This window comes from Budorcas taxicolor, chromosome 4 (genome assembly GCF_023091745.1).
Source record: "Budorcas taxicolor isolate Tak-1 chromosome 4, Takin1.1, whole genome shotgun sequence".
NCBI lineage: Eukaryota > Metazoa > Chordata > Mammalia > Artiodactyla > Bovidae > Budorcas > Budorcas taxicolor.
Genome location: NC_068913.1, coordinates 22,361,619 through 22,385,341, shown reverse-complemented (window position 1 = coordinate 22,385,341; position 23,723 = coordinate 22,361,619). Strand labels below are relative to the sequence as shown.

General features: G+C 38.4%; 1 protein-coding gene across 1 annotated transcript in view; it reads left to right on the top strand.

Annotated features, from left to right (window-relative positions):
- VWDE (von Willebrand factor D and EGF domains) overlaps positions 1 to 22,271 on the top strand; it is a 99,788-nt gene extending 77,517 nt beyond the window's left edge. Inside the window, 1 exon segment of the mRNA XM_052639080.1 lies at positions 22,077 to 22,271. Coding sequence (XP_052495040.1) covers positions 22,077 to 22,271 — 195 coding nt within the window.
- Positions 22,272 to 23,723: the final 1,452 nt, after the last annotated feature.

The window sequence follows — 23,723 nt, the reverse complement described above, 5'->3', positions numbered from 1 at the left end:
AATTTATAATAAACTTGAGAATGGGCACTGCCATAGCCCACACTTCAGTTTTCCTGCAAAGTTCAGTGGACGCGTGTGTATATCATTTCCAGAGCATCTTTTCTCATTCTCAACCCCCCTACTTTGAGTTAGTAGCAGGAAATCTTAACCAAGACTCCCCAGTTCTATCTAATGATCACTTTACTAGTGTTAACCTGTCAAAGTCTTGAACAAAGGTTCTTGAAACAGTGAATAACTAGGTCAATTTGGTCACTACAAAGCACCTCTAATAATGTTTGAGCTTCCAAAGATCAACAACCATCCACAGCTTATTCTTGAGCATTCCATCTGACCCAGCTGTGCTTTTTAACCATCCTACAGTGACAGAAATAAAACAGTTACGAACACTAGGATGACAACGGCTTGTCTTAATATGAGTGCACCTGGTTATTAGGTCAGAGAAGGCAATGGCATGCCACTCCAGTACTCTTGCCTGGAAAATCCCATGGACAGAGGAGCCTGGTCCACGGGGTCGCTAAGAGTCAGATATGACTGATCGACTTCTCTTTCACTTTTTACTTTTGTGCATTGGAGAAGGAAATGGCAATCCACTCCAGTGTTCATGCCTGGAGAATCCCAGGGACGGGGAGCCTGGCGGGCTGCCGTCTATGGGGTCACACAGAGTCGGACACGACTGAAGCGACTTAGCAGCAGTAGAAGCAGTTATTAGGTCTAGGATACTTTATTATCTGTATAAAGGTAATTAACTATAATATTTCAGTACATATAAAACACAGCTGAACCACTAAATTATAGAACATTTAAATCAGGAAAAAGTCTAACAAGATCTGGTCTCTAACAATTCAAGAGTCTAGAAAGCACTGTTGTTCATGTTTTGGAGGTGGCAAACAAATCTTGCCTCAGAGAGTGTTCAGTTCAGTTCAGTTACTCAGTCGTGTCTGACTCTTTGCGACCCCATGAATCTCAGCACACCAGGCCTCCCTGTCCATCATCAACTCCCGGAGTTCACTTAAACTCATGTCCATCGAGTCAGTGATGCCATCCAGCCACCTCATCCTCTGTCATCCCCTTCTCCTCCTGCCCCCAATTCCTCCCAGCATCAGGGTCTTTTCCAATGAGTCAACTCTTCACATGAGGTGGCCAAAGTACTGGAGTTTCAGCTTTGGCACCAGTCCTTCTAATAAACACCCAGGACTGATCTCCTTTAAGATGCACTGGTTGGATCTCCTTGCAGTCCAAGGGACTCTCAAGGGTCTTCTCCAACACCATAGTTCAAAAGCATCAATTCTTCAGCACTCAGCTTTCTTCACAGTCCAACTCTCACATCCATACATGACACAGGAAAAACCATAGCCTTGACTAGACAGGCCTGTGTTGGCAAAGTAATGTCTCTGCTTTTGAATATGCTATCTAGGTTGGTCATAACTTTCCTTCCAAGGAGTAAGCGTCTTTTAATTTCATGGCTGCAGTCACCATCTGCAGTGATTTTGGAGCCCAAAAAAATAAAGTCAGACACTGTTTCCCCATCTATTTCCCATGAAGTGATGGGACCAGATGCCATGATCTCAGTTTTCTAAATGTTGAGCTTTAAGCCAACTTTTTCACTCTCCTATTTCACTTTCATCAAGAGGCTTTTTAGTTCCTCTTCACTTTCTTCCATAAGGGTGGTATCATCTGCATATCTGAGGTTATTGATATTTCTCCTGGTAATCAGAGAGTGTTACATTTATCTAAAGAGAAATCCTAAATTCAAGAGGAAAGCATCAGTGTATCTCTTTATAAAAGATAACATTTAAATGAAAGTTTGCTTCAAACCTACAAGGTATACACTGTATGTCTTGAAGTGGTGAGCACTTGGCAAATATGAATACTTATAAAACCAAACCCAACATATTCCAACTTTATATAACTTGATAGAGTAAAACATGAAAGAGGAAATGTGAAACAGCACACTCTGTGTTCCTGAAAGTTAGGGAAAACAATGAACAAATATATCTGTCTTGAAAAATGTATAACTAGACTCAGCAAACTGGATACTTTTTATCAATTATTAAGGATGCATGTAAAGGGAATTTTTCGGCATACTTTCCTTCTCCCTTCTGCCTTATAATTTTAAAGGTTCTTTGTTCCTTTGATTTATTGTTCTGTTTGTGCATTCCACCCCGAGTCATAGTTAGGGGACAGCTAAAATTAAGGGACTAAGGAATTGTCTGTCAATCTTTGCCCCTTGGGTAGAAGGCTGCTATACAGAAAATGAAAAATGAAACATCATTAAGAATAAATTGTAGGTTTTGAGTATGTTCCTTTATTCTCAAAATGGGTTTTCTTTTTTGAGAATCATCTCTTTCCATTTGAATTGGCTTGTATTATAAGCTGATTGTGGCATTCTGTTTTTGTCTGAGTCTGCCCAGATGTTGCTTCCATTTACAGGGGGAAAAAAATCTACTTCTAATACAAAGTTCTGTATTTTTAAGTCCCATCTGATGAGTTGAGTTTCAAAGTCCTAGAAAATTCTTCAGAAACTTGTGATTTTTTTCTTTTTAATCTGCACTTTGCTTTCTAATTTGAAAAGAGCTTTTGTTGACTTTTTTATCAAGCTTTAAAAGTTTTCTTGCCTTTGGCTAATCAGCTAAGTTTTACATTTCAAAGTAGCATCTTCATGTTAAAAACTGCAATGTGACTGCTATTTAGTTTTGAAATATATGAATAGCTTTATTTTCACATTTTTTTCCCATTGAATATTACTGCAGAACGATAAGTTTCTCTGGAATTATATTTAATTATAAATATAGAATACCATATATAAATATGAACTATATCATATTTATAACATTATAATTATTTTAACATTTATAATTATTCATGGAAGGGAAGAGGAAAAACTAAAACCTAATCTTTTAATATCATTTTGAAAATCAATTAACTAAAATGCTAATTACATAATAACTCTAAGTTAAATCAAAACAATGGAGTTAATGTATATATTTATTAAACCACTCAAAAGAGAATAAAACCAAAAGGAGCAATGTGTCTATCACACATGATATATTTCTTACCCATTTTCATTTGAGGGAGGAAAACTGGCAAAATCATGCCTTGGGTAGAAGAGAAGCTAGGTTTTATTAGCAAGTAGCCCAAAAAATGGAGCGGTAGGAAAGAATTTCTAAGGCTAGTTATCGTAAGGAAATCACTGGGATCAAAGTCAAGAATTTGCAGAAGCTGTTTGCCCACATTTCAATATCCAAATATAGGAGGAATAAAACATCTTCAGGTAAGCCCTAGAAGCTTGTGGAAGGCTAATGCCCAAACTCCTGACATGGCAAGCAGAACTGTACAAGGCGGGAAAAGGAGAATAATGAAGACTCTCCAATAGTGCAGGCACTCTGACATAGTATGGCCTCCTTCAGATCTTGTCCAAACAATCAGGGTATCTTCCGTCCTCTCCAGGTTTCTCTCTTCCTCCATCCTCTCAGGCTGAACTATTACTTGCAGTTGAACTACTGAAAAACCACTGACCAACTTTTATAGCTCTTTTAATTTGGGCTCAAGTTTCATTTTCTTAATAGTAATTTACTATTCCTCCAGATAGCTTGAGTATCTGCATTTCTTGAGCCTTGTGCATATTTTCAATGTCTGTGTTGTCATATTCTATTTAATCATTAGCCTCGTACATAGGAGATGATCAGAAAATGTCAGGTGGATTCCTGAAGGAATCAGCAGAGCATTTTAACTATACTAACTAAAACTGACACAAGATTTTTTAGATTAGTACTTTTTAATAAGCACTTGGTTATTATAAATCAATGCTAATCTTTAGAGTATCACATTCTTTTTTCAGAAAACATATAACTTCTAGAAACTAGCTGTAATTTTTACAAGAAAAAATAGAAGTGATTCTCATATTAACTTTTACTCATTCAAATGCTGTTATAGGTTTTTAAAAGAGGCCAGATTCTCAGGTACGCAGTGCAAATTGTTGGCTTATTGTCATCATACTAAAATCTGATAAGCATGTAGGATTTTTGTCACAAAGACTCTGAGGTCAAATTACAAATCTCTTTATAAGAATTCTGTTCTCCCTGGGACTGGGAAATATTTCTTAGAGGGGAAAAAATATAAATACCAACAATTTTTAGATACAAAGTATTATCTACCAATGAGAAAAACTAAAAGCTGTCTAGGTTCTAAAGTACCCTAGACAACTGCAAAAAGAAGCTGCAAAAAATTTTTAAGTGTACACAGTTCACTCTACATCAGAAGAGGAAATGATTATTTTACATCTTCATAATGGGTGATGTAGAGTTAAGAGTGTTGATTGACATTATTATTTTCTTTCACATTATTCTGGCTTGTGCATATTATCACCACAACTTTTAAGTTTTTGTGTGGTTGTCCACTGGTATTTTTTAGCGCTTTTTCAGTACCAAGATGGAAAGAAATGACACACAATAGATGCAAAGGAGGTGAAGTTCTTTTAAATACTTTCGAGTTGTTCCACTATGCACTGCTTTAAGAACTGGACGATGTAAGGCTGTCATTTTCTTCCTTCCATAACTTAATGGCAATTAACACCAACAAACCCCACAATCTTTATAATAACGTATCTCATATCTCTCAAGTGCTAGTAATAAGCCCATGCATCACTTTCCACCTGAATGTCATCCCAATTCACCACAAATGAAGGTCTTGGTTATGCTACAGAATCCTAGGCACTATTTGTCACCAGCAATGGGACCCTGTTGGCATTTAATTTCACTTCTCCTCAACCCAAGTAGACCCTAAAACAAGGATTTGAGTGCAAGTAGTCTACTGGAAGGTGAACCCAGGAACACCTTTAGGCTAGTGGAGAAATGAGACAGCGAAGAAAAGTCAACTAAGAAATTTACTAGTACAGTCACCTTGAGCCTGATCTAACAGAGTGGACTCACAGTTCAAACTTATTCTTTGGAAATATGAGGAGTTTTCCTGGCATTCCAGTGGTTAAGACTCTGTGTTTCCGCTGCAGGGGTTTTGGGTTCCATCTCTGGTTGGGGAACTAAGACCTTGCATGCTGCCACCAAGAGAAAAGTGAGAGAGAAAGAGAAGAAAAAAGGAAACGAGAATCTAACAGGGCAGTGGTGGGTAAGTGTGCACTCAGTCATGTCTGCCTCTTTGTGACCCTATGGATCCCACCTGTAATGGGATTCTCTAGGCAAGAATACTGGAGTGGGTTGCCATGCCCTTCTCCAGGGGATCTTCCTGACTCAGGGATCAATTCCACGACTCCTGCATCTCCTGCACTGCAGGTGGATTCTAACCGTTATACCACCAGGGAAGCCCAAGGGGCAGTGGTATTGATCTACAAATTCCCACTACGGTAGTCATTGTTTGAAGAATGTTATGGGGGACTGAGAGACAGGCACTAGTTAACTTGCATTCCAGTCTGCATGGACAAAGTGAAGAGGCCAGAAAAATTCCTCTGGCAAATAAATGTACATGCTGATGATCAGAAGTAGGGCTTATATATTATGGTAGTTCTAGGAGCAAGATTGAGGAGCAACTAGTAATAGCACTTCTTGATTTATTGATATATAACCCAAAAATGTCAAGAGCATATGTCAAGAAGGCTGACGTCAGCTGCAATGATGCAAAACTTGATCCATTACTCAGTTTCTAGACGTAAGCCATTTCTCATTTCCAATTGAAAGGGATAGTGGGTAACATTAAGGGAGGACTCTGTCACACCACAGCATGTATAGGACATAGTCCCCCAATCTGCCCAGAGGGATCCATGACAAGTATCCATATAGCTGCACATGGAAGGAAGTGGAAAATGGCAATTCTTCAAGGACTATTAGTAATAGTTAAAGGGCTGAGCTGTAACTGATACTTAGAATCCTTTTTGTGGCATAGGAGTTACAGTAGACAGCATAAGACCATGGGCTCCACTGGGTCCTATTATATACCTTATCACCTAAAAGCATCCAAGCTAGTAACATTTTTAATGGCCTCTTAAATGCCCAACTTGACTCTTCAGCCTGGATGCCCAATCACTCTGAGTGGTTGGAAGTTGGGATACTGTTCTTCAAGATTCAATATATACTAGCTTCACTTCAAGCTACACAGCTTGTGGGATCTTAGTTCCCCAACCAGGGATCAAACCTGGGGCCCTCAGAAGTGAAAGAATGGAGTCTTAAGTGGAGTCTTAAGTCTTAAGTGAAAGCATGGATTCACTGAACCACCAGGGAATTCCCAAGATTCAGTATATACTTTAAGCTAAAGGCCACTGTGTGGTGATATTTTCTCAAAAGCTTAATACCTAGGGCTGGGGCCAAGGTATGGGCATAAGAATAGGCTCCCTCATCATCACTGCTACAAACCCACTTGGGGAATGTTTGCTCAACTCTCCCACAACTTTAGCCTCCACTGGATTACAGACACTGGTTTGGGAAGGGGTACGAGATGGAATGCTTCTATCAAGGGACATAGCAAGGGTCTGCCACTAAATCTACAGCTTTGGTTGCCACCTAGACATTTTGGATTCCTGGTACCAAAACACAAGCAGGCAAGAGAAAGTCACTATCCCGGGAAGAGTAATGGGACATGGTTATCATAAAGTGGTAAGGTTGGTGCTAGTGACAGGCACAGGGAAAAATATGCCTGAAATTTAGATGGTTCTGTTGGGTAACTCTTCCTGCTTCATCATCTCCAGTGGTTAACTGTGAATGTACAATAAACCATGCACAATCGGTTATCACATGGGTAAGGAAAAAACTGAAAAGTGTGATGCTAGATCGATAAAAACAATTTTAAGTACTAAGGAAAAACTATTTCTAAATTCAATCAAAATTTATAGAAATTTAATCGTTACCCTTATTACTTTACCTGATTATATGATGATAATCCATTATCATTATGGAATATGATTTTTTAAATTAGAAAATGGGTTATGGATACTGTACAATAAAAATGAGGTAAGTTGTATATACAAATCCACTTTTCTTTAATATCAGAACTTGTTTGAAAAACTACAGTGTAATAAGTCTTTAATTGAAAATTGAGAAATTTATTTGTTAGAGAACATCTATTTTTAATTTCTAAGGTTATTAAAATCAATTCTGTTTCACCCTATCCTTTCATTCCACTTCACAGCACTCATATTGAACCCGGCAGGGCTTGGACAATCACAGCAAGTTGGTTATTATGCAGCCACACTTTTAAGTCTGTTGGCTTATTATGTAGCCATTAAGAAGATTGATTTTTTTGTAAAGTAATTTTTGTATTTCTGATTGAATCTTCCCATGAATTTATTTTTCAGTTGTGGGACATCAGAGTTATATGGTAAAGTAAATTAAGCCTAATTTGAAACCTCATTTAAACCACTATTTTATATTTTAACACATTGAACTGATTTTCTCCTGTGTGAGGCAGGAATTTGTTTTAGATATTGAAGTTTTGCTTCCATTGCTATGCTGACTAACTTTTACATCGCTGTAGATACCTTCTCCATCTTTCTCTGTGCCCCAGGGAGCTGAACCTAGTAGGCATCAATTTCCTTGCCCACAGGCTTTGGCCTCAGCCACTGAGACAAAGGCAGGAGATGAGAGAGAGCTGGGGGCAGGGCGGGGGTTAGTGTGAAGATATTCATTCTTCCATATTCCCCCATGTTGTTTGTGGTCAGCAGACACATCACCTTCTCTATAAGCCTCCTTCTCCAGAATCTGATCGTTGCTACCTCCCCTGTCTCTTTCAATCTATGGCTAGTAAAGGCACTCTGGTTGTTAGTCGCACAGGCATAGCATACCGCGCCCTCCTCCGCCCGACCTTGATTTTTCTAAACTATGCTCTCACCATCCTAAAGAGTCATTTTGCTAAACTCTCCTTCACTGTCAAACTTGAATCCACATGTGTGTCTTACCAGGACCCTGACTAATGTAATTACTTTAAATATATTTCTTTTCCCTATTACAAAAACCATGTTGTTATTTGGTTGCTAAGTTGGGTCCAACTCTTTGCAACCCCATGGACTGTAGCCTGCCAGGCTCTTCTGTCCATGGGATTTCCCAGACAAGAATACTGGAATGGGCTGCCATTTCTTTCTCCAGGGGATATTCCCGATCCAGGGATCAAACCCACGTCTCCTACTTGGCAGGTGGATTCTTTACCACTGAGCCAGCAGGGAAGCCCCCAAAGCTAGAAAAGTTATAAAGGCCAATAACTGCTTTGAATTCATAACTTACAATTATTACAATGAACTTCCTTGGACACACACTCCTTCACTTATAAATCCGGGATGGATGACTAAAGATCAAACAGAAGACCGTTTTCCCTACTTCCTCATATCACTTTTATGATCAGTTAACCTTGAACTTCTTTTTTGTATTTCTCTCCTCTCATCCTCTCCGCTTCCTCCAAGTGAACCAAGGATCATATATACTGTATTTTCCCATTACATTAGCCCTCTCTCCAACTAAAGCCTAGAATGACAAAATCTGCTAATTTGGAAAAATTTAAAGTGGTCTTAAAGTTCTACTTTTAAGTATACCTTAATCCGCTGGATCATGGAAAAAGCAAGAGAGTTCCAGAAAAACATCTATTTCTGCTTTATTGACTATGCCAAAGCCTTTGACTGTGTGGATCACAATAAACTGTGGAAAATTCTGAAAGAGATGGGAATACCAGACCACCTGACCTGCCTCTTGAGAAATCTGTATGCAGGTCAGGAAGCAACAGTTAGAACTGGACATGGAACAACAGACTGGTTCCAAATAGGAAAAGGAGTACGTCAAGGCTGTATATTGTCACCCTGCTTATTTAACTTCTATGCAGAGCACATCATGAGAAACGCTGGACTGGAAGAAACACAAGCTGGAATCAAGATTGCCGGGAGAAATATCAATAACCTCAGATATGCAGATGATACCACCCTTATGGCAGAAAGTGGAGAGGAGCTAAAAAGCCTCTTGATGAAAGTGAAAAGAGGAGAATGAAAAAGTTGGTTTAAAGCTCAACATTCAGAAAACGAAGATCATGGCATCTGGTCCCATCACTTCATGGGAAATAGATGGGGAAACAGTGGAAACAGGGTCAGACTTTATTTTTTGGGGGCTCCAAAATCACTGCAGATGGTGACTGCAGCCATGAAATTAAAAGACGCTTACTCCTTGGAAGAAAAGTTATGACCAACCTAGATAGTATATTCAAAAGCAGAGACATTACTTTGCCGACTAAAGTCCTTCTAGTCAAGGCTATGGTTTTTCCTGTGGTCACGTATGGATGTGAGAGTCGGACTGTGAAGAAGGCTGAGCGCCGAAGAATTGGCACTTTTGAACTGTGTCTCCTGAGAGTCCCTTGGACTGCAAGGAGATCCAACCAGTCCATTCTGAAGGAGATCAACCCTGGGATTTCTTTGGAAGGAATGATGCTAAAGCTGAACCTCCAGTACTTTGGCCACCTCACGCGAAGAGTTGACTCATTGGAAAAAGACTCTGATGCTGGGAGGGATTGGGGGCAGGAGGAGAAGGGGACGACAGAGGATGAGATGGCTGGATGGCATCACGGACTCGATGGACGTGAGTCTGAGTGAACCCCGAGAGTTGGTGATGGACAGGGAGGCCTGGCGTGCTGCGATTCATGGGGTCGCAAAGAATCAGACACGACTGAGCGACTGAACTGATCTGAACTAAATGAATATGATCAGTTGTCTACTGGACATTTTACCAAGTTATCTGAATTAATATGCTCAAATATTGTCTTTATTTTCCTTTCGGCTTGCTACTTCTCTTTAATAACAAATGACAGCATGATCTTTATCAAACTAGAATTCATGTTCATCCCCAACCTCTCCATTTTTCTTTCTCTGACATCTAGTAATAATGGTTATTGTAAGGACAGCACCAAGCATGTACTGATTACTCTAAAATCAGTACTCCACTTATTTTATGTAACATTTATAGTAATAGCGAATATTCATCAGGAATTATATTTATCATGTACCATACTGAGTTCTCCATACATACACCCACTCCAGTGTTCTTGCCTGGAGAATCCCAGGGACGGGGGAGCCTGGTGGGCTGCCGTCTATGGGGTCGCACAGAGTCAGACACGACTGAAGCAACTTAGCAGCAGCAGCAGAACATATTTAGGAGAAGGCAATGGCACCCCACTCCAGTACTCTTGCCTGGAAAATCCCATGGATGGAGGAGCCTGGTGGGCTGCAGTCCATGGGGTCGTGAAGAGTCGGACACGACTGATCGACTTCCCTTTATACTGAGTTTAATTTGTATTTGTTCGGTCTTCATAACATCACTTTGATGTTAAACACTTTTTCTACTTTTCCAGGTGATACTGAAGTACAGTAAGTTATTAATTTCCCAAGTTAACACAGATCATAGCTGGCATAAGTCTGAGTTCAAAAATGATGCTATTAACTACCACATTACTTTCTTTTTCTAATGCCATATGGGAGAAATATCCAATTTCACAGATGAGAGAACTGATTTCCAAAGATATTTAATTAATTGCCCAAGATCACACAGCTAGTCAGAGGTGAACATAGGTGTTACACACACTTTTTCTTCCAAAATTCCCAGAAGCATAGTTTTCATTAAAATTTGCTCATAGGTCCTTCAGAATTTTTTCTTCTAAAATGTCCCACAAACTATTGAGCAAATTTGAACAATAAAGTAATATTTATGAGCCATTTTTAAGATAAAAATTGTGAGTACAACTTATGTTCTCCAAACACCGTAAGCACCATGATCATTCAGCTAGGAAACAGAATAGCAAAGATTACAACTTAGACTGTCTCACAACAAAGCCAGCTTTTTTATCTATTTCATATTATTATCAAACCCTATAGAAAAATAACTCTTTAAATTTCCCCTGTTTCCTCTCCATTTTTATCACTATTGCCTCATCACTTCTCTCTTCTCCAGTAAGGTCATAATTGTTTTTCCTTCTTCCTCTCTCATTGCTCCCAACCCATCACCCACGCTAACTTTTTAACAGTTTTTCTATAATTAAAATCAAATTACAGGGAGAGAATATTTGTATTGAACATCTCTGATAAGGGACTAGTATCCAAAATACATTTTAAAAATACCTTGCAACTCAACAATTGAAAGGTAAATGACCCAATTAAAATGTAGACACAAGATCAAGAGAGATATCTTTCCAAAGATGATATATAAACAGCCGAGAAGCACATGAAATGATAATCAATATCACTAGTTACTAGGGAAATGCAAAGTCAAAACCACAAAGAAATACCGCTTTACACTTACCACAATGTCTGTATTTAAAAGGGTGAACAATAACAAGTGTCAGTGATGATGTGGAAATACAGGAATCTTCATAAATAGCTGTTGGGGATGTAAAATGGTGCAGATGCTTTGGAAATGGATTCATTGTTATTTTTTAAAAAAGTAAACTTAGAGTTATATTACCCAGCTATTCCAATTTTCAGCATAGACTCAAAAGAACTGAAAATATATGTTCATATAAAAAGCTGTACTCAAATATTCACAGCAGCATTAACTTGAAAATACAATAGAAACAATCCAAATGTGCATAAATAAATGAATAAACAAAATGTAATATATGCATAAAATGGAATATTATTCAGCTCTAAGAGGAATGAAGTACATGAATGAACCTTGAAAAACTATTCTCAGTAAAATAAGTCATTCACAGACACATACTGAATAATTCTGTTCACATAAAATGTCCAGAATAGAAAAAATCTACATTACCAGAAAGTAGATTAGTGGTTGCCAAGGGTCTAGGGGAGTAAAGAGTAGGAAGTGAATGCTAATGGGTATGAGGTTTCTCTTGGGCCAAGTCTTTTACTATAACTATTAAAATATCCTAGATTATATTACATATACTATATAAGTCAAAATAGACTTAGCAATGCTGTCGGAATAAACCATGGTAAAATCTAAGTAGTCTAACACAAAAAGTTAATTTCTCACGAATGCTGTGAGAAATATCTCATATTTAATATAATTTACTAGAAAGAGTTCAATTCATTAAACCACTGATGAAATGTTAGCTGTATCAAACAGGGAATGAAAGAAAAGATAGGTATGTTTTAACCGTCCTTCCACTGACAGCATCCTCAGTAAAAAATATATTTACAGAATAGGTTACATTTGGCCATTTGGTTTTTTTCTTTTTAAAAAAATCCTTTAACTAATAGATAAATTAGTATAAAGCCCTGAAAATTCATTGCTGTTTAATGACCTATAAAGGCTTTGTCTTCTTAAACATATTTTGATGCCTAATTAAAGATAAAATAAGGCACTCTCATGCATTTAATTTTCATATCATTTTATGACTATAGGAAATAAAACTCAATTTTGTAGTCAAACAGCCTGCTAATTTTTGTGGTTTAGTAATAAAAGCTTAGATGTAATGGAAATATGTAGTGATTTACCTTGCAAATGATCAAAATAATCTATAAAGTCATTATTTTTAACATAAATTGTTAAAATTCATATTTTGTTACTCTGATAAACAGTCAGCTAAGACATTACTTATTAAACTTTAAGGGGTATTAAAAAGTACCTAGCAATAGCTCAAATTTCAAATTTGTTATATTTAAAAAATATTTTTAATTGTATAGTGAGACAGAATTTGAAGATAAACAATATATTCTTAACAGTAGGATCAATCCCTTGGATAGAAAAAATATAGCTTGGTCTATATGATATAGTTTGAGGGTGTTTCTCCAAGGACATTCCTACTTGCTACTCTCTCTTAAATTCCAATTAATGATTCAGTCACCGAAATATGTGTTGGTTGTTCAAAGACTTGTGAATTCAACAGTGAACAAGAACAAAGACTCTGTCCATTTCCCTGAAATCTTAGTCATTCATTATCACCTTAATAAGGTTTGCCATATATATTCATGCTGTCTATACTATTATTAACTTAATAATCTTCTTTAAAGTGGCTTATTTTACTTAAATCTATACAAAAAAGAAATCAGTTCAAAGCATATTAAACAGGTGGCATTTGCTCTTAATAGACTGCAATTGTAAAGAAATTAATATAAGAAAACAAAATAACTGTATTAATTAATAGATTCCATTTGATAATGGCTATAGTCCTGATGATTCTGAACTTGAACAGAATACTCTCTCCTTATTTAAAGGAGGAGATCAAAAACTGTTTGAGAAGTATTAAAGACGACAAAAAAAAAAAAAAAACCCTGGAACTTTCCATATAATCAAAAGAATTACAGAGTGATTTGTTTTTTAACATGATGTCTCAACACAAATTATGATCACTTTGGAGAATAATTTAAACTCCACTAAAATGGGTTCCTTGGCTATAAGGATTTGTCCTCCTGTGAAATCTTTTTCTTAGGTACAAAATATTCTATACAGATTACTTGTATTGTGAAAGTAACTGTGTATTTTAAGTGACCTCATAGGATAGGAAGTCTTTTCCTGAGGTATTAAGACCCTGAGTAGATTATATGGAAGAGACCCACTGGGCTCAGGCCTCAAATCTCTGATATTTTAATAAAAGGGAAACGTAGAGAGAGGTCAAAAGTAAGATGAAAGAATATTTAACTATTTTCACAACTTCAAATCAGCTAGAAAGTTTAAATAGGATAAACAGCAGTTCTCATTTTCAGTTTAAAAAATGGTTTAGTTCAGTGGGCAATTAATAAATTCTTAAATAATTAGCTACTATATTCCCAAATTCAACTTCATTTTAATTACTTAACTGAGGTGTAACAAATATTACACAGGTGTGTTGTATATTTATTATCTCATTTGAAAAGAAAAATAAATCCAAGCTGGAATTATTGTTAAGGGAGAAAACACTGTCATTGCTGTGTTGGACAGTCTTTGTTTGCTCAACTAGAGATACTCCTTACTTATCTCCACCCTACTCCACATTCTGAAATACTGAACTTGTGTGGGTTACATCAACAAGCTCCCTTGTCCTCTGACATTCTATTCAATTGGGTAAGCCCAGCAGAAGTTTAGGGGAAGGGAGGAAAATGAGATCTGAATGTACTTTTTCTTCCTGGCTTCCTTCTTGTGGAGTGAAATGTGTTGGCAAGCCCCTTGACTAAAGACCTCAGCTCCTATTGAGGAATTTCTCTCGAAACAGCCCTTTTCGTCTTTTTGTTCCTTCTGTCCTAAGGGTGGTATTAGTGCCATGATTCACTAGTCTCAGGTGCAGTACAACTTGTGGTTTCCCTATGCTTTATCCACATGCTTTTCAAAAACAGTCATTTTTTAAAACACTCTGCAAATTACCCAGCTTGGATGTATTACTTTATTATTTTCCTCCTAGGCCGCTGACTAGCTCAAACTGCCATTTATCTTCTCAAGAACTTCAGTGGTTTGGGGTCAAGTATTCAGCCCATAAAATTAATCTTTCATAAGAAGACCTAGTTTTAAAATGACATTTTCTTATAATTGTTTTATATTTCAAAGGAAACAAACACTGCATTATTATTGAAAATTTGCATTCCTGTTCTCTATTTCATCTTACAGTTTTTTAGGAGGAAAAAGGTCATTGACTAAAACACGAAAGATTCAAAAACACCCAAAATACATTATCTGATTGAAAATACATATTAAAATAAATTTTCTCTTGTAGGAGATTCATTTTCAAATTTTAATGACTAGTTCTGGCTACTATGGAGTAACTAGGAACAAATTTAAACTCCTATCATGAATACAATAAAACTGGAAATTTTTATATGTATATAAAAAAATTTGTAAGCATTGAAAAGCTACCACCCAGGGCTATTTATGATCCTTGAGAGAAGAGAGGATGAGGTGATCTCTACACTCATTGGCTTTTTCAATGAGGCATTTTCCAAACTGTTAGCCAGGAAAATAGAACACCATCAGAGAGTGCTGTTTCATTGGGTGGAGAAAACAAAAACCAGAGTTCTGGGTTACATAACCAGTTGGGATTAGAGGATCAGAGTACTAAAGAGAAGAAGACCAACACAAGGAGGCCAAAAATACGCATTAAAATTTCCCTCTGGGAAGGGAACCCTCCTACACTGTTGGTGGGAATGTAAATTGGTATAGCCACTATGGAGAACAGTATAGAGGTTCCTTAAAAAACTAAAAATAGAGCTACCATATGACCCTGCAATCCCATTCCTGGGTATCTATCTGGAGAAAAACATGATCCAAAAAGATACATGCACCCCAATGTTCACTGCAGTGCTGTCTACAATAGCTAAGACATGGAAGCAATCTAAATATCCATTGAAAGAGGCATGGATAAAGAAAATGTGGTGCACACATACAACGGAATTTTACTCAGCCATTGACAAGAATGAAATAATGCTATTGCAACAACATGGATGGACCTAGAGAGTGTCATATTGAGTGAAGTAAGTCAGACAGAGAAGGAGAAATATCATATGACATCCCTTATATGCGGAATCTAAAAAGAAACGATGCCAATGAAGTTACAAAACAAAAACAGACTCACAAACATCAAGAATGAGCCTATTGTTGCTAGGGGGAAGCATAGGGAGAAGGGATAGTTCGGGAGTTTGAAATGGGCATGTACACACTGTTATATTCAAAATGGATAACAACAAGGACTACAATATAGCACTTGGAATTCTGCTCAGTGTTGTGTGGCAGCCTGGATGGCTGGGGGTTTGGGGGAGAATGGATACATGTATATGTATGGCCAAGTACCGTCGCTGTTCATCTGAAATTATTACAACATTGTTCATTGATCATCTATACCCAATACAAAATAAAAAGTTTAAAAAATCATAGCCCTCTGGTCTTTGGCCAGCTCATAAAGTTTGCATGTTTATTACGAAACACTGGGAGATCTAGCAAAGAACAGCGGTTGGGATACTAAAAGTTTTGAGTAGAGATTTTAGAAGCTTCACAGACTGGATTTTGGGCCCATTAGAACAGAAATTTTTTCCAAACAGGGTTTTTCATCTAGAAAGGTCAGCCTTGCAATTGAGGACAAAAAGCTAGGAGTAAAAGGATAACTAGCGTCGACCAGGACTATAAATTCTTAAATTAAGCCATTCAAAGTAGAGGCTGGTAATTTACTCCTTGCCAGAGGAAAATATGACAAAATATAGAGGAATATATATAATCATAAACTCCCACATAATTCAAATGTTTATTACACAATTATAAATTACTAAACAAGCAAACAACAGGGTGTTGCTCATATTCAAGATGTAGGTTCAAACCCAGTAATGATAAAGGAAATGGAGTTGCAGAAAAGGACTTCAAAATTACTGTGATTAATATATTAAAGATAATAGAAAATAATGAGGAAATGAATGAAAAATGATCTTTTTTAGAACTTCAGTCTATAAAATTATCTTAATGGACATTTTAGAACAACAGAACAGCAAAATATACTATCCGAGATTAATAACTTATTGAATAATTTTAACAGCACACTGAACAGAGAAGACAAGATCAGTGAGTACAGATAGAGACTGTTGTCATGCTAAGTCATGTCCAACTCTTTGCGACCCCATGGACTGAAGCATGACAGGCTCCCCTGTCCTTCACTATCTCCCAGAGTTTGCTCAGATTCATGTACATGGATTCAGTGATGTTATCTAGCCATCTCATCTTCTGCCACCCACTTCTCTTTTTGCCTTCAAACTTTCCCAGCATCTAGGTCTTTTCCAATGAGTTGGCTCTTTGCACCAAGAAGCCAAAGTACAGGAACTTCAGCATCAGTCCTTCCAATGAGTATTCAGGGTTGATTTCCTTTACGGTTGATTGGTTTGATCTCCTTGCAGTCCAAGGGACTCTTGAGAGTCTTCTCCAGCACTATAATTTGAAAGCATCAATTTTTCAGTGCTCAGCCTTTTTTGTGGTCCAACTCTCACATCTGTACATGACTACTGGTAAAACCATAGCTTTCACTGTCCAGCCTTCCCTGGTGGCTCAGATGGTAAAGAATCCACCTACAACACAGGAGACCTGGATTTGATCCCTGGGTTAGAAAGATTCCCTGGAGAAGGGAACGGCTACCCACTCCAAATTCTGGTCTGGAGAATTCCATGACCTGTTTTTTCCATGGGGTAGCAAAGAGTCAGACACAACTGAGTGACTTTCCTCTTGACTATCTGGACATTGTTGGCAAAGTGATGTCTCTGTTTCTTGATACGCTGTCTAGGTTTGTCGTAGCTTTCTTTCCAAGGAGCTGGCGTCTTTAATTTCAGGGCTGCAGTCACCTTCTGCAGTGATTTTGGAGCCCCGGAAAATAAAATCTGTTACTGCTTCCACTTATGGTCCTTTTATTTGCTATGAAGTGACAGGACTGGATGCCATGATCTTAGTTTTTTAAACATCAAGTTTTAACCCAGTTTTTTCATTCTCATCTTTCACCCTCATCAAGAAGCTCTTTTAACCCCTCCAAAAATGTGTGGGGATCTTCTCTAAGGCTGTGGCCTTCAGAAGTTTCTCCTTTTCACACTAGGTCTGCCTCCCACAATTCATCAAAAGTGACATTTAAGTGTTTGTACCAGCTTGTAGCTACAGCAGCTTCTGTCCCAGGAAACTTTATCTTATCTATGATTTTTTATGTTTGCCTGTCTCTCCAAGTTTTGGTCAGTGGTTTGCCAGTTTCCATCCCTGTGTTGGAAAGATCCCCTGAAGAAGGAAATGGCAACCCACTCTAGTATTCTTGCCTGGGAAATCCCATGGACAGAGGAGCCTGGCAGGCTACAGTCCATGGGGTCGCAGATTCGCACATGACTGAGCAACTAACACTTTCAATTTTCACTTTGCCTTGTAACCTCAATTCTCTGATAAGCCTAAGATAAGTCATTGATTTTCAGATTTTTTCCCCATCATTTTTCTTATAAGGGTAAGAATGATGACTTCTAATCTCCTTACATGTCAGAGTTGAAACTGGAAATCTGCATACATCTTTAAATAAATATTTTAATTTTATAACATTAATATGTCTTTTTCAGAATTTATCTCTTAATCCAAAACTAAAATGTCCATAATATCAAATAAAGAGACATTTCTCAGAACATCCCTTTTACCTTTTTCTTTTTTTTGTTGTTTTTTGAGATTCAATCTCATCCAAAGGAGATACTATGTCTATACACGATTCTTTCATGTGTCTCTACTACAATTTCATATGACAATCTTCTCAATAATGCATATTTAAATTTAAAAGAACCTGGAGCTGTATTTTAAATCACAGACAAAATTACTCCAATATTGGTCACAGACTTAAATGTGAAAGCTAAAACAAACAAGCCTCTACATGAATACAAAGTAAAATATATCCATGGTAGCTATAAAAATAACGAGATTTGTTAAAATTAAGAACTTCGGTTCACTAAAATAAATTATTAAGAGAATGAAAGATAAGACAAAACAGAAAATAACCTCAATATGTAGGTATCAACAAGCTCATATCCAGAACAAATGAAAAATTCCTATTAAATGAGAAAGAGGTCATTCAACTGTTAATGGGATATTAACAATACTTCCTAAGATAGAGAATATCAAAGTGGCCAATAAACATATATAAAAAGATCCACAAAAAATTAGTTTTCAGAGGACTACAAGTTAAAACCACTCCATGTCCACCAAAATAGGTAAATTAAAAAATATCAAAAGACAATAGGTGAAGGTGTGGAGCAAATAGAACTTTTCCTGGTATTAGCAATCTGGGAAAATATCTACCTTTTCCAACAAATGCCTAACATAATCTTCGACCTACCGATTTCAATGAAAATCAGGTTATTACTGATACACCCAACAACCTATATGAATCTAACAAACTTAATGTTGAGCCAGACACAGGAGTATGTGATATATGAGCCTATTTACAGGAAGTTAAAAAAGAAACTAAAATGGTGATAAAATCTGGATGGTGATGTATGTGTCCTGGGGAGTACTGTCTGGTTAGCAACATGAGGGAATCTTTAAGGAAGTCTACAATGTTTTGTATCTTGATTAGGGTAGTGGTTATATGAGTGAGTCAATGTATAAAACTATATCAACTGTATCTTTACAATTTGAGCACTTTATTGTGGGTAAGTTACATCCCAATTTTTTAAAAAAGATACACTGTCACTTCCAATCAACTGAAATCAATGTAAGGTTGAAATCTTTGCTTCTCGAACAATCAGTTTTTTTTGTCTTGCTGCACAGGCCAAATAGAAATATTATCTTCAAAATATAAAGCACATTTTTCTTTAAAGTTTAAATGTTAATATAAGTTAAAATGCTAATATTATTTTTCATAATAATAACATTAAGCTTCCTTTTGATTGTTCATGTTGTAAAAAACTGAATCTACCTCTTGCCAGGCTATACAGAACCATCTACTCCATTTATTTACTTTTTTTGTTGTTGTCAAATATTGAGAAGTGGCAGTGTGGCACTAGTCAAAGATTTAAAGCAAACACATTTCTAGTTTGAATGGAAGTTTCCATCGCAATATTGTTCTCCAACTAAAATGTCTAATTTGGTGGTCCCTTCATTGACTAGTGACAAGTCCTTTAATTAAGAACAAAAGATCATAACTACCAGTTAATGCTTTGTATATAGTTTTCCTTAAGTTCGCAGAATATTTGCTTAGTACTAGTCAGTCAAATCCAGCTAAACAATTTAGCAATAGTGTAGCAAACCAGAAATCTAGAGATATGGAACAAGAGGAAGTTTACATTAGTTTAACAGAAATACAATCTGTACACAATATCAATTTTCATCTTGGGGATTTGTATTAATAATGATGGATCAGCCATTTGGGAGTGATTATAGCAGAAAGCTCCTTATATTAGGAATCTGGCATTAACACTATTTAATTACAGAGCACTGGCTGAAGCTTTTAACTTCCTTCTACATACAAAGTAAAGTGTTATTTCTAAAGTTATTCCATCCTATTGTTTACAGAAAGTTCCACAATACCTTCTTAACGAACCATATTATGATTTCTCCATAGTAGTCACTTACATAGGTGCACTTATTAGAAATTTAATTAGATTTTCATTTTATGCATAGATGAGTTCTTTGCTAACTATGAGGAAAAGAGAGCCATTTTGCTATATGTGGCAGTGGCTCAGTGGTAAAGAATTCGTCTACCAAGGAGATGCAAGAGGTGCAGGTTTGATCCTTGGTTTGGGAAGATACCCTGGAGTAGAAAATGGCAACCCACTTCAGTATTCTTGCATGGAAAATTCCATAGACAGAAGAGCCTTGTGGGCTACAGTCCATGGGGTCACAAAGTGCTGGACATGACTGAGCATGCACGCACCCCCTACTTTAAGAAAACATCATAGCTTCTGGGGCTTCTCTTTAAACTACTAGTGCAGCTCTGGAATCCTCATTACTTCTCTTTCATGTCCCTAGGCCTAAACTTGTATTAAGCCACCAAATATTAGGGAGCATGCTATCCAGCCGTATAGTGGTCATAGATCACTGTTACAAGTTACATAACAAATTTAAACCTCTTTAATAAAATGTGGTTTTCTGTTCCCGCATTCCCAATAAAAGAAACAAAAAGAACACATCATAGTATGCATTAGATTTCACCATTCTCTCTCCCTTTTTCATATGTAGCATGAAAACACTCTATATTTTGATTAGCATAGAGACTGACTACATTATGCTCATTGCTGCACACTGTGTCTGGTTATAAAACTACTCATCTAAACCAGTAATTTATTCTCTGCTGCTGCTGCCCCTAAGTCGCTTCAGTCGTGTCCGACTCTCGACCTCATGGACTGTAGCCTGGCAGGTTCCTCTGTCCATGGGGTTCTCCAGACAAGAATACTGGAGTGGGTTGCCATGCTCATCTCCAGGGGATCTTCCCAACCTAGGGATCGAACCTGCCTCTCTTATGTCTCCCGCACTGACAGGTTGGTTCTTTACCATTACTGCCACCTGGGAAGCCCCCTGATTTCCTCTCAGTCCTATACGAAAAACTGTATGCTGAAAAATGGTGAGGGCTCTGTTACATAATTAGATCCAGCTTGTCCAAATATAAAAGATACAAAAAACAAAACTACAAACTGTTAAATAAAATATTTTCTACTTTTGTTAAAAAACAGATATAGCTTTATAACAACATTTTTTCATGGGGTAAAGGAACAGGAAAATTAATAGCACAATTTCAAAATTAGTTTTATTTCTTGACAAACAGCATGATGAAGACAGGCAGCCTGCAACTGAGCAGCACAACTCCACACCGCTGCCAGAACTCCAGCCCTGTCCCCGCTGAAGGGAACAATATGAAGCAGCTGGACTGTACGCCTGTCAGGAGAGCTTGTCCTCCAGAGCTCAAGCTTGCACTTCTCCATTTTCTAATCAAAGCATAGAACTTTTGTTTGCTTTTGAACCACTCAGTCTTATTCTATTGGCACAAGTGATACCAGGCAGGAGGCCCCCACCTGGTGATCCTAACCATCCATTCTGTCCTAAAGTTACAGGAGATCACTCTGAGGGGTCATCAAACTCAAGGGAAGAAGCTCCTGAGCCCCAACCTCCAGCGAAACAATCTGGGGAAACAGACTCCCCTGGAGTATGCATGTGAACCTCTTTCCGACCAGAAGCTTCTCTTCCAGAACAAAACCCAAGTGTGACCAGAGATACTTGGGCCACAGCAGTGAGTCTCAATGTCAGGGGACACTTGCCTACAGGTAAAAGACCTAGATACCTTCACTTTAAGGAAAATATGACATATGACCATTATTCTCGTTATTATTTGGGCCATGTATCTTAAATTGTCTGATGCCCTTTGTTTCCAAAAGGTAAGACAAAAGGTGGTCTCTCAGGGATACAGAGAGTTCTGGCTGAGGCCTTGGGACTACCGCACATATCTAAAGGCAGCTGGGGAAAGTCCCGCTGCTCCACTGGGGTGATAACAACGTCTACACTCAACAGGAAGCACTTACAGAAAACAACCTGTGTCCCTCAGTGCCCCTCAAGAATGAGGAGCAGGGCAAATGGCAGAAGGGGGTTTTTGTCACTAGCAAAGCCCATCAGCAATACCCAGAAAATAAAAATAGAACGTGGGTGAGAAAATAAAGTCTAACCTTTTTCTCTTTTCTGTTGGCTTAGTCTGGTTTGATTTGTTCACAGGAAGCCGTGTGCAGAGGCCTCGCGCTCAGCAATTCGGTCCACAGTTCTCAGAGTGCAATGGCGACCCCTGACACCTCAGTTCAAGATGGCGGCGATGGGCTGTGCACAGAGGTGCTGCGCCTGCGCTCCCGGGAGCCGCCAGCAGCCAACAGCATGCCTGGGTCAGTCTGCGAGAACTCCGCCCCTCCCTGCTAACAAGGAGATCACACCAGTCAATCCTCAAGGAAATCAACGCTGAATATTCACTGGAAGGACTGAAGCTGAAGCTCCAATACTTTGGCCACCTGATGCGAAGTGTCGACTCATTAGAAAAGACCCTAATGCTGGGAAAGATTGAGCGCAGGAGGAGAAGGGGACGACAGAGAATGAGATGGTTGGATGGCATCACCCTGCTGACAAGACCCCTGTAAAGGATCCCCGCAGCAGCTTTTCAGGAAGAGCACATATTGTAAAGCAGGCACTTGCGTCTCCATTCTTTGATCAAAAGAGGAAGCTTTCCTTTGTCTGGAAGCAAAGAAAAAAGAGAGAAGAAGAAAGGCAGGAAAGGAGAAAAAAGAAAAAGAAATGAGGTTTCTCCTTATGCCACCTGCTGCCTGCGTGCTAAGTCACTTCAGTCATGTCAGACTCTTTACTACCCTGTGGATTGTGGCCCGCCAGGCTCCTCTGTGCATGGAATTCTAAACTGAAGTGGATTGCTGTGCCTTCCTCCAGAGGATCTTCCTGACCCAGGGATCGAAACCGCATCTCTTGTATTTCCTGTATAGTCAGGTGGGTTCTTTACCACTAGCACCACCTGAGAAGCCCATGCTATCTGGTACATTCCTGGAATTTTCTGTCCACATGATGATCTCAGATCCTACCTCTAGGAATCTTTTTAAAAACTGTTGGAAGAAGTCTGAGGCTGAGGCAAAGTTTTAATTGAGACTTTTCAGAATTTTCTGTGTTCCACAACTGAATATGATGATGGCACATTCCCTGCCTCCAGTGCCCCCCACTCCACCATCCATTGTTCCTCCTTGTCTCTTCCCACCCCAGTATCACTTCACACTTGAGGGGTCTCCAGTGCCACAAGGCACCCTCACAACTAGGATCCATAGACATCTTTGCTAACAGCTGTCTCTCTACCCCTAGGTTCTAGGGAGGAAGACGTCCACTGTAAGCAGGTCAACAGGAAAGAGCTCCCATAGGGATGAAGAATGGACTCAGGGATTGTAAAACAGACAGTCGAGAGACACAGGTACCATGGTATTGTTTAGAAGGTGGAACACCGTCTCTGGGTGGCCACATACCCTTGGTCCTATGGGCTGTGACGTGGCAAACAGCAGCTTCTGCATTTGCTGGAGTAGACACCCGTCTTGTCCAAGTCTAAGAGTTGTGTTGATCCCAGTACTACTGGACTGGGACTTCCCTGGTGGTCCAGTGGCTGTGACTGTGCCCCCAATGTAGGGAGTCCAGATCCAGTCCCTGGTCAGGGAGCTAGATCTCACATGCTGCCACTGAATTCACAGGCTGCAACTAAAAGTTCGCATGCTCCCACTAAAACTCCCACATTCCGCGTCTAAAACCATCCTACATGAAGTAGTTTAAGAAGATCCCGCATGTCACAGCAAAGATGGAAGATCATCAGTGCTGCAACTAAGACCCGGC